This window comes from Aricia agestis, chromosome 14 (assembly GCF_905147365.1).
Source record: "Aricia agestis chromosome 14, ilAriAges1.1, whole genome shotgun sequence".
NCBI lineage: Eukaryota > Metazoa > Arthropoda > Insecta > Lepidoptera > Lycaenidae > Aricia > Aricia agestis.
In genome coordinates, this window is record NC_056419.1 from 8812844 (window position 1) to 8833864 (window position 21021).

Sequence of the window (21021 nt, forward strand, 5' to 3'; positions counted from 1 at the left end):
CTACACAACTAACAACAGTTATTTTTGCTTCCATAGAGTTTCTTTAGAACAACTTTAAAATTCAAAACAGATTTCTTAATTAAATATGAGCTCCAGAAAAATATTTTTTCTGGTTTTACAATAATTTTGCGTTCAGTCTCTGGCTCGCTCAATCAACATTAACAGAAGCAATTGACGTTTAACAAAAAACTCCCAAATTATGTTACCCGTCATTCAATTTGTGAATTGACGTAAAACGGTCCGCTCCCCCATTTTGACAGTTACGACTGGGATCCGTCAAAATTATTGGAGCTACTTTACGCGCCCGCAAAAACTCTCAAGTGGCCGCACCCTCCAATTCGAACTAAATTGACTCGTTACTCTGAACTTAAATTGATACTGTTCGTGGAAATATGGCGGTCATACCATATGCAGTTATAATATGCAATAATTTGTTTCAATGAACCCTAATAAAAATATTTTTTCTTTTCTATGGTGGATCATGATTGTTTAATTAATTTCGATTACCATAGCAAATTGATATGGATTATTAATTATTCATTAGGAACTTAGAACATTTCTAGATTAAGGCGCAAAGTGTGTGATTGAAAGCGTACCAGCCGAACCTTTGCGCCTGCTATTTTATAGTTTTTTGATCGTCGTTTTTTTATACATCAATTAAATCGAGTCAAAAAAAACGAATCGCCCTAGATATATTCTTTGTCTTTAATTCAGTGCAAAAATTATCTGAAAATTCCAAATAATTTAGACATAGTATGGAAAATTCGTTAAAAGAAGAGGTAAGTTTGAGTGTTTTTTTCATCGAGTGAAGTTCATGATATTGTGTAATGGAATATAAATTCCACTGTGTTAGATCCTTAACTAATACATATATTTTTGTCAGAATTTAAATTAAGTACTATATTTTTGTGTCTACTGTCACTTTTAAATCTTGAAAATCGTCCGTTTCTGGGAATACAGGACCTTAAGAGAACATTGCTACAAGAAAAGATGTAGACCTATCTAACGCCATTTTGTTCCTGTCTTTCATCCGTCCGAAATAATGTGAAGGTGCGAAGGAGATTGTACACGTCGATCTATTTAAGGATGCGCAGGCGCAGGAAAAGGTTGTGTTGCACCTTGCGCCTTTTGTTTGTTTAGTTTCTAGTTCCTGTAAACACTCATCAGCAGTAAATACTCTATTTCCTAAAACACATAACATGACTACTTTGTTGTTTTAACGTATGAACTGCAAACTAGAGAGTAAGGATATATACTTTAATAGATAGCTAAATATATTTACATAATTAATTTTATTTACTTACTTTAGCAAAGTCTTACGTTTTCAAATACCATATTATGTCAATAGAGGTATGTATGTAAAAAGCGTTTTTTAGGCTGTTGCTGGTTACTCTCTATATACATAAGGGCTCTAAATACGATGTAGAGTAACTTAAACAAACAATATATTTTCTTAGCGAGCGGTTAATTTAGTCTTTATTACTGGCATTACAATTCTTTTTTTCACCGATGTTTGGTAAAGGGTCCGTTCTTTTATCCTTCCGTCGCACAACTTAATGGCAATCAGTTCCGATGGTCATTCACCATCGGCATGGGGTCGCGATAGGTCGCTATGGGTCGCAATGGGTCGCAATGGGTCGCGTGTGACACCGGATGGACGGAGGAAGGAAGCTGCTTGTTGCCAGCCGACTCCCCCCTCGTCTATTTTAGAGTTCATATAAAGTGTTCGCAATATTGCAATTTATGATCCACGGTAAAAATACGTCGAATTGCTTCCAATTTTCGTAAAAATTGGTTTCGTATGAAGCTATTTCCGTACTGTCTATGCCCATTTCCCTTCTCGGTTTTTTGTCTTATGTTTTGCAGTTGGAACACGTAATTTTTTGGATAATGCATTTGTCTATATAATCTACAACAATTTTTTTAAGTTCTAAGAAGAGATTCTCAATCTTTCACAATATTATTTTTTATGGTGGTAACTGGAATGTGTATTATATGTATTCCCCTGTAGCCTTTTTTCAAGGTTAACTTCATATCTCATCTCTAGTTTTTAAATTTCTACCCTCCACCTTTACGACCGATCAGGTACCTAAGTCAGGGGTTGAAACAACTTCGCTCCACTTAAAACGCAATCCCAACTCATTACCCGTGAAAACGCATTCACAGCTCAATAATTTCGTAAAACTATGAATATAATGTATCGGAATGAAATCCACGTGGGAACCGGGATACAATCACAATGTAACATTAATTTATTCCGATATTCAGTAGAGCAAAACCGTCAAAACAGTACGTAGCCACAGGTCCATAGCAGTGAATAATGTATGCATATGAATGAATAATTTTAACTGTAATTTGACGTGGCTTTTGAATTTTTTATCTAATTTTTCAAATTATGTTCCTTGTTCATTATATTATTTGCGTTTAGGGGACGAATAGATCCCACGCTAGCTAGAATTGTATGCTAGGCAGGTAGTTGATTTAGAAGGTTTCAAAACAATAAATATATACGTCCCATACAGGTCTCTTCATAAGAAACGAGAATTTACAGAAAGAGAAACATTTTTTAAAAGAGAGAGAGAGAGGACAGCCTAACCTAACCTCAGGGAGCTTTAAAAGCTTTATTCGTTGATATACAGACAGCAGTAACAAGTAGTTTTTTCAAGTATATAGAACATTATTATTGATTGATAAATATTTGAAAAAAAATCATCTCATTAATAATCAGATATATGCACAAATGCTTATTTATCGTACCACAACGCATAAGCCCTTTCACACGAGAACTTTCTTCGGAGACGAGTCCACTTTTATACCAATTGGTGGACTAATTGAAATATGCGCGATAATACAAACATGACTCACACAGTTATTGGACACTGCGACGGATTTTTAACAATAATTGTAAATTACAATTAAAACAATATTGTTAACATTTTATGTTAGTCAACTTAAAGAAAATTACAGAAACTTCTACTAACAACATCTTATTTCTATCGTCACAGTTTTATACTAAGATTCCAAAAAAAAAAAAAAAACAATAGCCAAAAGTTAAATCTGAACAAAATATGTTTTCACTTCAGGACTTTTCAGTGTAACAATATCTGTTAACATTTTTATTATTCGTAGGTTAAAATATAGAAAAACCCTACATTCACATACCTAGTAGTTCAAGCTTTACAATATTCGTAGCGCCCATGTAGCACCGACTTTACGAATTGTTGGGAGGTTAAACTAATTTACATACGCAATAATTACTGGCGGGTGTGACAAATTATGGTAATTATGTGAAACCAAAATAGAAAATCCCATGACATAGAAAGCGTAAAATATTATGCTAGACAAAGCATAAATTTTCCTTGAACCAAGATTGTCTACAAACCGTAGGCAAGTAATATTTGAATAAGCATAATCGTTGATTAAGTTCTTAGACGTCTTAATTATGATATACGACTTACAAAACAGTCTTAACTATGATTGTAGGCAGACAAATGCTTTGGCATTTCCTGACACTATTTTTAGACTGGTAACTTTATCTTCTTACCTAATTAAATAACTAGACGTTGTCCATAATGTCAATTAATCTAATCAGTCCTATTTTGGAATATTTAAACGCCCGTTTTTAAAGTCCCTCTACCTGTTAAAGATGATTAGGAATTTAAAAAGAAGGTGGCGTCAAACTATTTTTAAAGCGAAATGGGTTTTAAAATTTTAACACAGAAGGCCTGTTTTACCACTTCCTGATAAAGTGCCGGATAGGCTATCTACAACTTTTTTGACAGATTTTTCATACTCTATCTGTCAAGTTAGGTGCCGGATAGGCTATCCACAACTTATCTGACAGATCCTTCATATTCTAGCGGTCAGATGAGTTGTGGATAGGCTATCGGGAACTTATCAGGAAGTGGTGAAACATGCCCTTTCTATACAAGATGTTAATATAAACACCGTTATCCTTGAAACCATCAAATGAGCCCATCAAAATGAACAACTTTTTCTATGAGAACAATGCTGAGAACTCGAAAAAATTCGCCTTCATACCCATACAAATTGCCGATCCGGGCATCTGTATGGGTATGAACTATGAAGACGGCATTTTTTTTTGAGTTCCCAGCATTGTTCGCATAGAAAAAGTTAGATAGATAGGTAGAAAATGCTTTATTTGTACAAAAATTAGAAACTAAATTACAATTTAAAATAATATATGATCCTGTACAAACAGGCGGTCTTACCGCTGAAAGCGGTTTCTTACAGACAACCTTAAATTAATATAAGTACTTAAAACAAAACAATCTAATACTTATGGCTAAAAATACTACATAAGTCTTACTATAATATATTATAATATTTATATTAAAGATATATAATAAACTACACAAACTTTACGTAAATATAATAAAAAATGAAAGGAGTAGAATGCAAGATTCTACTACTCAACATGACAGTTGTTCATTTTGACGGGCTCATTTGATGGTTTCAAGGATAAAAGTGTAAAAGTACATTAGCACACTGTATATTCAAGGTCCGGTGTCTTTATAGTCTATCAAGTGACTTTTCCAACGTGCCGGAAAAATATAAGCAGACCTCGTATGAATTTTTATTAGTAAAAGCGTCGTAGAGGTTTAAATAAATAAATAAATAAATAAATAAAAAACTCTTTATTCAAACAAACAAAACAGATCAATTTACACACGTTACAAAAACAGAAATAGTTTGAATTGGCGGCCTTACTGCTGGAAGCAGTCTCTACCAGGCAACCATAAAATATAACTAAAAATTTTTAAAATAAAAATAAGATAAGATACTATTAGTATATAAATAAATAAATATAATACACAAATAAATATAATAGATACTTTATACCGAATAAAATAAATACATATAAGTAATATAATAATATGAATCGAAGAAGAGGATAAATCGTAAGGGTTTAAGAGTTTGCAGCTAAATCTAAGTAATATTGTTTGAGTCTTTTTTTAAAATTATCAATAGATTTGGACTTATGTATGCTTTCGGGTAAAGAATTCCACAGACGAATAGCAGAGACGGTGAAGGAAGAAAGGTTTACTTTTGATTCTAAGGCTGTAATTTTTATAAAGAAAATATGAGCACAAACATGTATGCTGTCGTGTATTCGGTTTTTATCCTCGCTCAAGTGGCGATTATTCTATTGGCGGCGGTCGACGGCGTTTATTCTCGCTGCGCATGCGTGATGCGCACCAAGGTTGCTGAATATCCGACGTGAATGAATACAGGCCGTTGCCGGAGTAGCTTAAATGAATGAACAAGTAAATAATATAAATCCCAGTTCATGTGACGTATAAAATCCATAATAACATAATAAATGAGAAAGTATGTCTGAGTATGTCTGTCTGTCTTTTGTATTTTACCTCTTCACATCCAAACCACTGAACAGATTTTGCTGGGCAGGGAGATACTTTGAGTTTCGGTAAAGGACATAGGACACTTTTTATCTCGGGAAAATGTATAGTTCCCGCGCGGCGCGCGATAAACGGATTTTGGTGCAGCGGAGTTGCGGGCATCGTCTAACTCTAGTAAATAATATATTAAATGTTTAATGCCGTGGTTTAATGATAATAAATTATAGTGTATTGTCAATAGACTGTGGCCTGTGGGTATACAAGACAGAGTAGGTACTTAGGTGAAAAATTATCAAAGGGGTACGAAGATTTTTATATGGAGCCTGGCCGACCTACTGTCCGCCATTGTGTTTTTTCCGCGTTAACGAATATTTTATTCAAAAATGGATAGCTAACATGTGCTAACATCCAAAACAAACAAACAATAATCTTGGACAAAACCACGTAAAGTGTCACATTTCGAAGATATGAGCGGCCAAAGTTTTACCAATTTAAGATATTGCAACTTTGGCAGCTCAAATCTTCGAAATGTGACACTTTACGCGGTTTTGTCCAAGATTATAATTGTGAACGCGTAAAAACACAATAGCGGACAGGAAGTCGGCCAAAATCTTCATACCCCTTTATCATATACTAGCTGTTGCCCGCGACTTCGTCCGCGTGGAATTTAGTTTATCTTTATAGTTGTTCCCGTTCATCGATTGAGTCGTTTACGCGCAAATCAGAAAAGTATATTGTGTGGGAACCGCACATTTCTCCGGGACAAAAAACATTCCTTGTCCCAGATTCAAATTAGTATCTCCAATCTCCATGCCTTTCATCAAAATAGATTGAATAGTTTAGGCGTTAACCATAAAAGTTTATCGTGCGAGAACCATACATTTTCCGGGACAAAATTAGTATTCCTTGTCCTTTCCCGAGACGTAACGACGTACGAAGTATCTCCATATCTAATTCTATCAAAATAGATTGAACAGTTTACGCACAAATCATAAAAGTACTTATATTGTGTAGTAACCGTAAATTTTTCCGAGACAAAATGAACCAAACAGCAAAATGGGTCCAGCCGTTTACGCGTGATGTCGTGACCGCGCGAAATATGAAGTTCCGCGGAGCTTCCCTTGCGTAATTTAGATATTTCACAGACAAATTAGTCCACAAAAAATAGCCTATGATCCTTCACGTGGTCTACTTCTTATCTGTGCCAAATAACAGAAAAATTGCTCCAGTAGTTCGTGAGATAAGCCCTTTCAAATAATTTCCCCCGTTTTTTTCCACATTTTCCTCTATTTCTTCGCTCCTGTTAGTCTTAGCGTGATAAAATATAGCCTATAGACTTTCTCAATAAATAGGCTATCTAACACTGAAATTTTTTTTCAAATCGGACCAGTAGTTCCTAAGATTAGCGCGTTCAAATAAGCCCTTTCAAATAAATTCCTCCCGTTTTTTCCACTCTTTCCTCTATTTCTTAGCTCCTATTAGTATACGCGTGATAAAATAAAGCCTATAGCCTTCCTCGATAAATGGGCTATCTAACACTGAAAGAATTTTTCAAATCGGAACAGTAGTTCCTGAGATTAGAGCGTTCAAACAAACAAACAAACAAACTTCCCAATTATAATATTAGTATAGATTGTTATGCTTGCTGCTTTCGCTTTCGCAACTACTCTTGAAAAACATTAGATCTTAACTTTTCCAGATACTATCTGATACTAAATACATTGGTGGCTGTTTTCTATTCAGTTGTTTTAACAATCGTCAGTCTTTTGTCTTCCATTCATATTACACTCATGCATTAGATTCAATCAGTGAATTTTCAAACAGGTATTGTTATGTAGTATTCTAAATTCTTATCATTTGTCCGTTTTTATTACATTTTAGTTATCTTAAGTAAAAACAAAATGTGTCGCTACCTAGAGCTCTTTATTGTCGATACTGATAGCTATTTTTAACACTGCTTGTTTAACACAAGTTTTCCGTTCTTTTTTGCCACCTATATTGTTCTATTCAATAGATTCTACAAGAATATTTTGTTGTCATCTATACTTCTATACTAATATTATAAATGCGAAAGTATCTCTGTCTGTCTGTCTGTCTGTCTCGCTTTCACGCCAAAACTACCGAACCGATTGTAATGAAATTTTGTATACAGATAGTCTAAAGCCTGGGAAAGGACATAGGCTACTTTTTTATTGGAAAAAAGGGTTGTAAGGGGGTGAAAATACGAAAATTTGTTCAAATTAAGTTAGTTCCAAAAATTCATACTAGATGGCGCCGTGCGTGTCTTACATCGCGCTAACGCTTGCCCAACATATTTCTATAAGAGGTGGTATCATCTTACATTCGAGTTCCGATTTTTTTCGATTGTTATTTCTTTTTTACGTTATTTAATAAGTCAGTACTATACTATATTATATACAGTGACGTAACCTTAAACCTATCAATGATAAATAGTTTATGGGTAAAGTTGTGTAATTGGGGGGCTAAATAAGCTTTAAAATTTGGCATAAAATATAAAGTTTAATTTAAAAAAATGAAATATTATGTGCACACTGCACAGCTGTTTTGATTTAAGGGGTACCAGGGTTTTTTTTATAAAAGCTTTTGACACCAATTTTGTTGACATCGCGCGCTATAAACTGAAGTCCACGCGGACGAAGTCGCGGGCAACAGCTAGTTACCAATAAACATTTTGAGTTAAAGCACAGAATACATATTAGTACAAGTTAAAGACAACAAGTAAAATGTAAATGGTAACTGGTAAGGTTTAATTTAAATAAAAATTAATGTTATTGTTTAACCAATAACATCTCAGCTAACAGTCTCAAGTCTCAACTGATAAAAATTTTGCTAATGGCAGTATGATAAACTTTATTAAACTTATCACAGAACTCTATTGGAGAATGAATGGAGTGATAACAGTATGTGGCAATTACTGTTATCTATGTCTTAGAAAAAAAAAATTGACTATGAATTCTAGTGTGTAACTTCTTTTTTAGGGTTCCGTACCAAAAGGGTAAAAACGGGACCCTATTACTGAGACTTCGGTGTCTGTCCGTCTGTCTCCAGGCTGTAACTCAAGAACAGTATTTTTTTTATTTATTTATTTAAATCAGGCTACGTAGGCCCATACAATATATACCTTAATGACTAACATACATAAAAAATATATATACTTAACAACTACACATTATCACGAATTAACGGCGACGTGAGGCGCGCTTCATTCCGGAGTCTCCCCCGGAATAGCTAGAGAGTTGAAATTTTCTCAAATTTTGTATATCTGTTTCCGCTATAACAACAAATACTAAAAACAAATTAAAATTAATATTTAAGGGGGCTCCCATACTTTTTTGCTCTATATCAATGATGGCAACAGGTAGGTACTTGAATTTTTCTCAAAGCCCTTAGTTATGTATCTACTTTAATATTTATTGATATATTTTTTAATATTACTTATATATAAATAAAAATAAAAATTAAGGTGTGCTCCCATACAAAAAAAAAAACAATTTTTGGCCTAATTTTTCTCTATAATAGTACGGAACCAATGGAACCCTTCGTGCGCGAGTCCGACTCGCACTTGGCCGATTATTAGTTAAAAGATTTGGACCGTGGCGGTTTAATTTGCGTCGATTTAAAAACATATCCACAATTATGGCTTCTATAAAACAAAGTAAAAACGGGTTTAAAGATTGTCTGCAAATGAATATCTTCCCGTTCTCTTTTCATCTACTAGTACAGATTTGACATAATATTAATAACGTTTATGGTGTAGAAAGTCACTGGTTATATCCATAATGGAGTGCATTCTGCTTCGTCGCCCGCTAATTCCTATTTCCTCATTAGTTACCCCGCTACGTGCGCCCATTCAACACGCCCCCCCGGCCCCCGCAGCTACTGCCCCCTCCTCCGCTGCTCCCCCCCCCCCCCTCTCCCCCTCTCCCCCTGCACAGCTCTACCGCTCCTGCGCCCGCGCAGCATCACTGCCCCCTGCCCGCAAGCGTCCGGCGCGCAGCGAATTTGTCGCGAGTGCACTCAACCATGGAGTGTTTTGATTTATTGTCCATTTATTGGACTCTCAACGGCTGCAGTAAAAATAGAGATGGTTGTTGTAACTCGTTTATGTCCATTCATAAGCAGTTAGCAGTGATCAGTGATAAAGGTTCCATATGTGATATGAGCAGCAGCAAAAGCTTCCTTTTAAGTTTTAACTCAAAATGTTTATGAGTAATGAGAATCAAATATCCCTGTAGCACTTAGTGAACACAAGATTATGGTTGGCAAAAAAGAAGCGGAAAACTTTTAATGAACAAGCAGGGTTAAAAATGGCTATCAGAGTCGGCAATAAAGAGCTCTACTTAGCGACACATTTTGTTTTTACTTAAGATATCTAAAATGTAATAAAAACGGAGCAAAAGATAATAATTTAGCATACTAAAAACAATACCTATTAAACAATACAGCAATAGAATCTAATGAATGAATGTAATATGAATGGAAAACAAAAGGCTGGTGATTGATAAAATAACTGAATGGAAATAAGCCACCAATGTATCATTAGATAATATAACTAGAATAGTTTATAATTTATATGTACTCTTTTGCAATAGTAATTAGGAAGGATATACTTAGTACAGAAACCATAATAGTTTTACCAGTCGAATTAGACACAAAATAATTTAATAACAGGACAAAACTTATTAGTTGTAAAATCGGTAACTAATACTGATTTTAATAGTTTTAAAGACAGTGTTTTATCCACAAAGCAAAGAATAATGCTAAAACGCAAAGATCAAGAAAAAATTAAAACACCACTGCAGTTGATAGAAGACTGAAACATTCATACAGTGTTTCACTAACGAGTAACGACTGAAAATCTAGCGGAACTTATAAAAAACTACTTTTAAAACTTCACTTTAATTTAAAACAGATTGACCTTTTCAAACAAGAGTAACTCGAAATCGGAACAAACGACACAAATGGAACAACGAAACAATGAATGAAATGGTATGAATGACAAAAGAGCAACGATTGATAAACTAGCCGGGCAGAAAGTGGGCATCAGTAGAGAGGTACAGAAGGTTCGAGAGACGGGAAACACGCCGGCAGGTCCCAATTTGTCCGCCATTATCCAATTACCAGAGCCAAGCGTTTGGCGTGGGCCAGCGCGTGACCTGGATGTATATTTTTGGTGAACATTTTCATATTTCATCTTCCACCTTTCGGTGTGCTTTGAGGTCTATTAAAATTTTAAGAAAAGTTTATTTTGAAAATGTGATACTTAATTTCACATGATTATTTGGTTAATGATATTGTTAATTTAGTATTTGGTAGTTTCTTAAAATTATATTTCAAATAATAAATTAATGAATGATCCAAATAAGAAATAATCCAGAGACGTTACATTCCATGTCTTTAAATGCCTCAAATTGGATAAGTGATCTTCCTGTTCCTCTTAAGACGATAAGCATGAACTATGCAGAATTTTAACGACCGGTTACACGCGCATTCATAGTAATAAGCAGATGATTTTATCGTGCACAGTTTAATGGGTTACCATATCTTCAGAGTTTATCGGGGGTCAGTAACGAACTCAGAAAAACAATCTTGGGTTTATCCAGTGGCGCCTATTGACAAATCACTTACAACTTTGAAATAAAAGTGGGGGTCAGAGGTTGGATTGTTTCGTAACCGCTGAAAGGAATCAGATAATACTTGGTACCCTTGGTGGCCCCCATTCGTCAGGGATTTATCTAGAGAGATGGAAACGACCATGGAGGTCTTAAGAGTGGATGCTGGCAGGCGATCGTAATTTGGTACCAGCGTAATTGGTTTTCATCTTATAGGAAAGCTGATTCATAATTGTGCGTTTCTAACTAAATTTTTTAACTTCAAGCATGATTGATCCAATGACAATAATTTAATAATGTAAGTACTCGAAGCCATCTCCAAAATTTAAAGCGCCGGGCTGCAGGACTTAGTAGAACTTGGTGCGTTATTTAAGTAAGCTTCATTGTACCGTCCGGTCCATACTAATAATATTATAAATGCAAAAAGTGTGTGTAATTTGGTATGGAGATACTTTAAGCTCCGGGAGAGGACATAGGATACTTTTATTCCGGTAAAACGTACGGTTCACGTGCGATAAACGAATTTTGACACAACGGAGTTACGGACATCAGGTAGTAATTTAATAATGTACTAGGAGCCATCTCAAAAATTTAAATCGCCTGACTGCAGGACTAAGTAGAACTCGATGCGATATTTTACTTTCATTGCAACATTCTCAACGATATCTTTTGAGTCATAACAGCAACGATAATATCCAGAGGCTTAATTTTTGTAGGTTACATTGTAATATTTTAAAAAATATTTTTGAGTCATAACAGCAACCATATCTCTCAGCAACAAGCTAGACCGGCGTGGTTAATGAGCGAGGGCCCGAGCTTTCGCTCGCCCTGCATCCGGGGAGCTCCCAATTGGACTTCCGAGACCGTTTCCGAAACGGCCAATTAAGTGGAGCGACAATTTTAATGACTGCAGGGAGCTATTGTTTTGTTATTGTTAAGCACGAGACAGGATGCCCGTTAATTAGGATAATTTACTTAAGCGCTCTCAATTTTGGGGCACGTGTCTAATGTTTTATGAGGCATTTTTATGTGTTATTTGGTATAATATGTATTGTGGTTACTGTGTCAGTTAATCTCAAGAAGCAACTCAAATTTACTTAAGCACTCTTAACTGCAAGTGTCCTCTATTTTTTTGGGCATTCTTTACTTAGTATTTGGATTATATGTATGTAGTATAATGATAATTAAGTTACAGTTTACAAAGTAACAAACTGTAAGAAACAAATGGAGAGTTTCGAGGAACTATCATGCTACACGTGAGAAGACGTAACTGTTTAATTCCGACGTAGAAGCGGATGTCTTAGCGCCGTAGCTCTAGTGCTACGAAACTCGTAGCCAGCACAATAAGTACTTATTTGGTAGACGATTTTTATTTATTACGGAAAGAGATAATAATTATGGATTTCTGACATATTTATATTAATTGACAAACACAACAAGATACAGAATACAGCTGATAGATTTACATTGACAACCCTAAAATTGACCTTGGTATAACCACATTTAACCCCTGTTTAACCCAACAATAGTGACGTTAAAGGCTCAATTTCATATCAAAGCGGATATCGTCGTTTCGCTTTATTGATATGGCACGGTACGGTCCGCCGGACATAAACATAGGGACCGGGTCCCGGGTACTGTGTTGTGACAAGTGTAACTCTATGGCGGAAAAGTCAAGTTAGGGCCCGGCTATGGCATTAATTTTATCTTTATGTCCATCCTGTGTCATCTAATACTTTATAGAGCTATTACCATGAATAAATTGTGGCCATAAAACAAGTTGTTGTTAATGTTAATAATAATAGGTTGTAGTCATGAAACAATTTCATAAAATATATTTTGAACACTAATTATTTTGTCGCAGAGTACTTTTTTAATTCCTAACTAATGTTAGTAACTAACTAATGGTCTGCCAGTTCAATCGATGGAAAGCAGCCGAAATGTAATCTAAGGAATCATTAAGAGCTCACCTAACTCTAAAAATCAAACATCGTCCTTCTCTCTTCACACTCACGCCCGTCTTTCATATGCCAGGTGAAAAAGGACGGCGCGGAATCATCGCCGAGTTAGTTTTACTTGAATAAAAGACGAACTATAATGATTATAAAAAAAGTGTTTTGAGCAAATTTAGGTTTTATCAATACCTTTTTAGATATTAAAAAATATTAAAGAAAAGACAGCAAACTTCGAAGATCCAAGCAAAAATGTGTCTAAAACAAGGTTTTTTGTAAAAAAGAAACTATCGAGCATTTTTTGAGTAATCGTGTTTTCGTCTTGAGCATTTAATCTTTATGAACTGAAGATACTTGTGTCAAAAAATCAGTTTTCTAGACCTTACAGATTTTGAGATCTAGGTTAAAGTATGTAGTCAAGTTAGGGTCATATGGGCTCTTAATTTAATGAAATAATGTTCTAATCAATGAATGATAAATCATGTTTGTACATAATAACTTAGATATATTGTTGTTATTGAATGCAAGTATGCCAATAAACTAATTCATAGAATTGGACAAACATATAAATTATTAGGATTATATAAATGATAAAACAGTGCACTAAGAATGTACTATTATGTAACTTGTTGAGTTTATTATTGTATAATATATTATAGATTATAATGACTTAAACCGATGTATGAATCATGATCAGCTTATAATGTTTTGTGAATCATACAGAGTTCAGACCTGCGAGAGATAGTAAACCCCAGGACCTTCACTTAACTGATTAGGATGAAAATAAACAGTTAAGTAAACTCGGATTTATCCATCTGGATAAATCCGAGTTTATTATTAGTATGTACTAATATTATAAATAATTAAAGGCCAGCAACGCACCTGCAGCTCTTCTGATGTTGCCATGGACGGCGCGGGCGGTAGTTGCTTTCCATCAGGTGACCCGTTTGCTCGTTTGCCCCCTTATTTTATTTAAAAAAACGAAAAAGTGTCTGCGTGTCTTTCGGTTACCTCTACACGTCCCCAAACGCTAAATCCTTTTTGCTATAATTTGGTATGGAGATACTTTGAGCCGCGGGAAAGTAAATAGGGTAGGTACTTTTTATTCCGCAAATGTACGGTTCGGAAGTTGTGGGCGTCATCTAGGTCGAAAATAAAATATCAAAATTTTACGGGATACTTACTTCTTTATTTTTCTATTAAGAGGGTTTATTTCCTCCCGTTGTCTCCAAAAAAAAAATGGATTAGTAACTCCTATATTTTTGGCAAAAATCGTTCAAATCCGTTCAGGGCTTGTATTCATGTATCCCAAACATGTCCATTGTCCAAACTTCCGCAGACTATATGTAGTATTGTCCTCTAGTTCGTTAAACCACTGTGTCATCAGGGTGCTCCAGTTTTTTAATTGCAGTGCGTCCGAGGCCGCGACCCGCAATTACGACGCCGAAACAAACGCACAGATCGCTCACATTGGTCATTACTCATCGCATTGTTCCGTTTTAAGATACAATCTGTCTTCCGACAAAAAGTCTGCCGAGATGCTTTTTGTAGTTACGACTTACGTGGGTTTTAATATGCGCATAGAGTTTATCAGTACACCTTAGTAGTCTTTAAAAGATGTCTCGTCCTATTGGGACGGGATTTTTAATGATGATTTAACAAGAATTCGTTAGAAACAATAGCACCTGTTAATGTATGATGAACAAAGTTTCTGTTCGATAGGCTTCAAAATTCTGCAGACGTGAGTAAAGTTTTTATACGTGTGTAGCCAAAGCAGTACATAATATCTGAGCAAATTTTGATGACACATAGACATTGAACAACTAAAATAATTACACTGATACTAAGGGTGATAGCCCACCCATAGTGATTCTAATTGAATAATAATTCTAGTCAAACAATCATTAGAATTAAGTAATTATGTAAATAGGCCGATGTTAGATTGTTTTAAGTTTTAACATAAGTACAATAAAAAACATAAGATTACGTAGAAGTTAGAACTTTTAATATTGGAAGCGATGGTAAGTCTTAAGATTACGAATACACGAATTGACAAGTCATCTTTGTTAAAATTGGTTCAGTCGTTACGAGGCCACTTACAAACTTGCATAGACTGTTATAATTATCCCTTCTTTTGGCTTTGTTGTAATCGAGCAAAGGGCGATACCCAAAACACTTGTCTATAAAGCAGGTGATGTGACTTGTGGTGTACAAGTTGCTTATTAAAGTTCCTCGAGGGGTCCTTACTCGAAGGGCCTCACTTACGAAATCAACGTCCGTAAAGGCCGCCAGCGAGGCGAAAAAGTTCGTTAAAAACAACGGACTGTGGGAATTTCTTCCACTACACTACTGTATAATTTACGTCAAGATATTTACCTGCGTAGGCAGGAGACGTGACAAATTTCGTGCTGTTTGTTGACTTATCCAAAGATGTTCTATTTATTTACCCAATTAACTACTCTGCTTCCATAACTTCGTTACGCAATTATTTATTTAAATGTATTACGTACAACGGACATGAGCCATATATGCAATAATAATTCATAAAATTAGTTTTTACAGAGCATAAATATATTATACGAAATAAAATTACTTATAATAGTTATAATATAATATTATAACTATTATATTAATTATTGTGTGATCTTTCCATTTTTGAAACAAAAAACCTTTTAAAAGGCTTATTAATAATTAATTGGCCGCTGTTAAGCATTAATGTCGACCTACCACAATTTTTTTGTTGTTAAATTTTGAATGTAGTCTTGTTCTAAATCATCTAAATTCTAAAGAACATAACTGCATTCATAACTCAATAATTTTTTGTAGGTTAGTACACGAATGCTTAACAGCATTCAATTATAATTTATGTAACAGACAGAGCTAGAGGCAGCGAGACCTTCGTCATTTTAAAAAATCTGAATGTTTTTTAGGGTTCCGTAGTCAACAAGGAACCCTTATAGTTTCGGTCTGTCCGTCCGTCTGTCCGTCTGTCTGTCTGTCTGTCCGCGGTTTTACTCAGAGACTATAGAATCTACAAAGCTGTAATTTGTCATGAATGCACATATTAATGATGCCGATAAAATGGTGCATGAAATCTTAAAAAAATATTTTTTTATGGTACCTTCCCTACACATCAAGCGAGGATGAATTTTTTTTCACGTCCACCCCATCGTGTGGCGTGTGGGGTGTCGTTGGATAGTTTTTTTTTTTTCAATATTATGAGTAGGTATTCACAGATCAATTTCCTATTTATTGATCCGTTTGTGAAATATTAAGTTTTAAAGTGGAAAAAATAGTTTGAGTCCAGTGTCCCCCTCTTCTTCCAGCTAAACGGTTGCTTCTGGAAATATGAAAAAAATCACGGGAGCAGGAAATATGCTAAATTTAAAAGGAAAACTATCACGGCTAAGAAGACTTCATAAGTTTATGAGTAATAGTCAATGAACTAAAAAAATGTATACGGCGAAGTATAAAGGAAATAAATAAAAAAAAAAAACTCTTTATTCAAACAAACAAAACATCAATTTACACACGTTACAAAAACAGAAATAGTTTGAATTGGCGGCCTTACTGCTGGAAGCAGTCTCTACCAGGCAACCATAAAATATAACTAAAAATATTTAAAATAAAAATAAGATAAGATACTATTAGTATATAAATAAATAAATATAATACACAAATAAATATAATAGATACTTTATACCGAATAAAATAAATACATATAAGTAATATAATAATATGAATCGAAGAAGAGGATAAATCGTAAGGGTTTAAGAGTTTGCAGCTAAATCTAAGTAATATTGTTTGAGTCTTTTTTTTAAATTATCAATAGAGGAACTTTTTGTTCAAATTCCTTTGAAAGTAAAAAATATTTTTGTTGCCCCTGGCCCTAACCTATAAAATATGTTTTACGCGTTGGGAGCAGACATAAACCATAACATTTTGCGAAATGATTTTAAACGATAACTTTTTTCCGTAACTTGGCGACATACAAGTACCTGAGCCACCGAAAGTCCTGAGAATGTTTAGACAAAAGCGATAAAACCGCGATAAATCACAGAAACACGTGGTGTCGTGTAAACACACGCTAAATACACGCATAATCGCTACTCTACAGTCTACACTGTTTACGCCTCACTAAATGCCCTCGTTTCAACCAGTTACAAAATTATCAAAAACTTTGTTCGCATTTTTTTATCATTCTCTTTAAGAAGAAGGCATTCCAAAGGCATTGCAATTTTTAAAGTGATATTAATTTAATATTAACAATTATTATTGATATAATAAAAACTATGGGGCGTAATAGTATTATATTAAATTAAGGTTATTTGTTACAGTGTAGACTGGGTTGCAGCCTCTGGTCAAACGCTTTGGAAACCTCCTGTCAAGCAGTTTGCGTAAGTATTACTAAATAAGTGTTGCTATTAGTATTATCATTATAATATTAACAATACTACATACAGTTTCAAATATTTTTTATTTGACATTTCATTTTAAATTCCAAAAGAGGGGAATAAAGTTTAAAAGATCAAAAAGAGACTTGGCTAGTGATAGTGATAGACATCGTAGTCCCGAAAAATGTTTATATTTTATAATATTACCTATTTTTAACAAAAATATATTTTTATTTATTATATTTATTTATATGACTGAACTTTTGAATTTGTATACAAATTTTGAAAATTCAAATAGGCTGTTACTTTTCAGAATGTGACCTCAGAGACGGTGATATCACGTGAGTTGTATTGCGTCATGGGTTGTAACGAAGCTTTGAACACCTACTTCCAAATGATAAGAGGTATGCATTATCAATTAATTTATTTATGTATTGATTTATTTCCAATAATTTTTAAATCATATCGGGAAATTAAAAAAAAAATGTTTGGGAAAACTCTACTGCTTGGTACAAAACGCATGTAGCAAACACTTGAGCCATGCTTTATAGTATTTAGAACAGAGGGTTTATAAGCAATGAAAATGTATACTCAATTCATCCACAACTTTTGCTCTATAGTTCATCTGGGGAAGCATGGTTGGCCCTTAATCCTTTTACTATTGCTATAAAAAAGACACTATCCTGTATTCTACTCCAGCCACACTTACTTGTCTACTCTACTTCAGACCTAATCGGCACACCCCCTGCGCCCGCGCTGGTAGCCGACAGTTTGACTGCCACATCTCTGTCGCTACTCTGGGATGCGCCGACGTTGGACAGTCTGTCCTACTTGCTGCAGTGGAGGTACGAGGAGCTATCTGGGACATGGCAATACTACTCCAACACCAGCCACACCAATAAAACCTTCATACACGTGGAGAACTTACGACCGTACACTAAATATAGGGTGAGTATTGTCTTATGATTGGCCATATAGATTATTCCTATTCATACCTTATTTTAAAGCCCCGACAAAAACAGAAGGGCGTTATAAGTTTGACGTGTCTGGCTGTGTGTGTGTGGCCGTGAAATCGTAGCTCTTGAATACCTAGGCCGCTTTTGATTTAGTTTTTATCATTTGAAAGCTGATGTCTCAGTGTTCATTATCATCAGCTCGCTTACTATTACAAAATTTAAAAATTTTCATAATTTTAATTTTATTAATTCGCGTTTTCTTTATCACTTATCTCTAAATCAAGGTTATGAGGTAACGTTACAAATCGGTATCTAACATATGGTTAAAGGAAGTTACCAAAATACGGCTTCGGTTTTTTGCGAGTTCCTACGGAAGAAGTTTTTATGTCGTTTTGGGTAATCGAAACTTAACGTGATTCAATCCAGTCCAGTGGCAAAAAACAGGGCACGAGGCCCGCCAGACACTTCGAGTGTCCGGTTCCATAAGATCCTGTTACGCGAAAATCTGGCTACATTTTTTCTAATCTGAGTTACTCAGGCGCGGTCCGAAGGGGGGGGCATGACCTCCCCCAAAATCTAAGGTCATATTGAAAAATCTCAAAATCTTGCCAAATAAAGGAAATTTCTAGCTATCCCCTAACCACCACTGCGTCGGACCTTAGACAGCTGTCAACCCAGAACCGTCCGAGGGCTCAGATAAAAAAAATATATATTAGTGTAGTGAGTGACCCCCCTCAAAATTTCAGGCTGCGACATATAGAAGCATTAGTTTCTCATATGTTCTGTCTGTTTTTTCTGTTCCTCCTTAACTGCAGCACCCAACTTATGTGTTTGTAGTCTTTCTTCTTTTTTCTTCCTTTCTATACCCTAAATGTTACTAACGCTGCTGATGTTTAACAGTTTCGCGTCGCTATTTTCCTGTCGGGACGGGGCGTTGAGCCGATGTATTCCGCACCATCAGTCGTCATCTCCACATCAGACAGCGGCAAGCCCAGCTCGGCTCCGGCAGCGTTACGGGCAGTGGCCATCGACTCCAGCCGCGTCGCTGTCTCGTGGGAGCCAGGACCGTTCCCGAATGGACCACTGCTGTCATACGTGCTCCGGCTAGCTGACACACAGCCGAATACGAATGACGCCTTGGAGGTGAGATAGGCAGATGACGGACCAACGTAATTTGGTCTGTTTATGTCAAACCCAGCCGATAGATCACGCCTCATTGAATGGACATAATTCGACCTAATGACGTTGGTCTGTCAACTGCCTATGAATTAATTTCTTTGATGGTACATTTGGTGCTTCCAATGAGGCCATTGTCATTCAACGCGTTATGATATCAGTCTTCGATCGAGAACTATGTCTTAACAAATCAAAGCTTTCCAAGATAATGGATGATCTATAGCTGCATTTGTTACAGGACATGCCGGCTTCGAACAACACGCTTTTCTACATGTTCCAAAACTTGGCACCGTCCAGGGAGTACGAGGTGTCAGTTGCCATGAGGAATTTGGTGGGAGAGGGACCACGGGCATACGTCAGAATAAAGACACCACCTCTACCAGCTTGTAAGTCCTACACCTAGCATTTAGCAATACTCTAGCCAGCCCTGGATTTATAAATAGGCCGCTTAGACCGTTCCCTTTCATTCCCTTCTCTACCCTCCCCTATTCCCTTCCCTTCCCATCCCTACCCTCCCCTATTACCCTTAAAAGGCCGGCAACGTACCTGCAGCTCTTCTGAAGCTGCGAGTGTCCATGGGCGACGGAAGTTGCTTTCCATCAGGTGGTCCGTTTGCTCGTTTGCCCCCTTAGTTAATTAAAAAAAAAAAGGATTGCACAGTGCACTATTAATTTGTTTTCATGTAGTGACGATACTCGACGCTAAATAATGTGATTAATAATTGTATTGAATGGAAATGTAATTAATTTTGCAGCGACTCCCAGTCAGCAACCGATCCTGATCCTAGGAGGCGAACACAAAATATTAGCCGCACCTGCCAACGATATGCTATCGGTGCCAGTAGAACTGTACAACACGGAACATATTATTACCGGTCAGTTTCTAGAGTTTTCTGTTCTAGTTCGAGCTTTAATGTTTGTGACTATTTGGCAACATTTTCGTTGTTACTTTGATAACTTTAACTGTTGATCTTTAGGATACAGAAGTTGCATTATAATTATTATTAGTAGGCCTTTCTTTATCTTTTTAGCCAAATATAGATATGGTTTATATTCGGCTAAAAACTTAAAAAGATATAGGTCTATTTATAAATGTATCTATTGCTTTTACAGGTGTGGGGATAGATCTCTCAAGTGATTCTTTATTTGTTTCGGTGTCGAGCGGTTTTGTATACCGAAGTACTCTATCAAATAAAAGTGCCTCTGAGCCAATACTGACGCCGAAAAATATGGCTTACAAACCCCTGGATCTGTCAGTCGATTGGCTCAACAGACATCTGTATGTTTTGGGAGAAGTTTACTACACAAAGGAAGACGAAAATTGGTCGAATGCGAGTGTGTATTCAAACTGGGAGATATCGAGATGCGATTTTGATGGGAAGAACCAAATCGTGGCTTTGTCGGGTTTCAATACGCGACCGATACATTTTGAAGTGGATGCGTATAATGGGTAAGATTCAATTAATCAATCAAATCAGCCTATTTTCGTCCACTGCCTGGACATAGGCCTCTACCAATGAATGGGTAAGA

At 35.7% G+C, this 21021-nt stretch overlaps 1 protein-coding gene across 2 annotated transcripts in view; it reads left to right on the top strand.

The window, feature by feature from the left end:
* Positions 1 to 21021, top strand: part of LOC121733534 (proto-oncogene tyrosine-protein kinase ROS) — a 50518-nt gene that overhangs the window by 10395 nt on the left and 19102 nt on the right. For both annotated transcript variants that reach the window (XM_042123803.1, XM_042123804.1), the window contains exons 3-9: positions 17304 to 17363; positions 17674 to 17764; positions 18088 to 18308; positions 19217 to 19459; positions 19731 to 19878; positions 20247 to 20366; positions 20605 to 20941. In XM_042123803.1, coding sequence (XP_041979737.1) covers positions 17304 to 17363; positions 17674 to 17764; positions 18088 to 18308; positions 19217 to 19459; positions 19731 to 19878; positions 20247 to 20366; positions 20605 to 20941 — 1220 coding nt within the window. The remainder of the gene's footprint in view (positions 1 to 17303; positions 17364 to 17673; positions 17765 to 18087; positions 18309 to 19216; positions 19460 to 19730; positions 19879 to 20246; positions 20367 to 20604; positions 20942 to 21021) is intronic.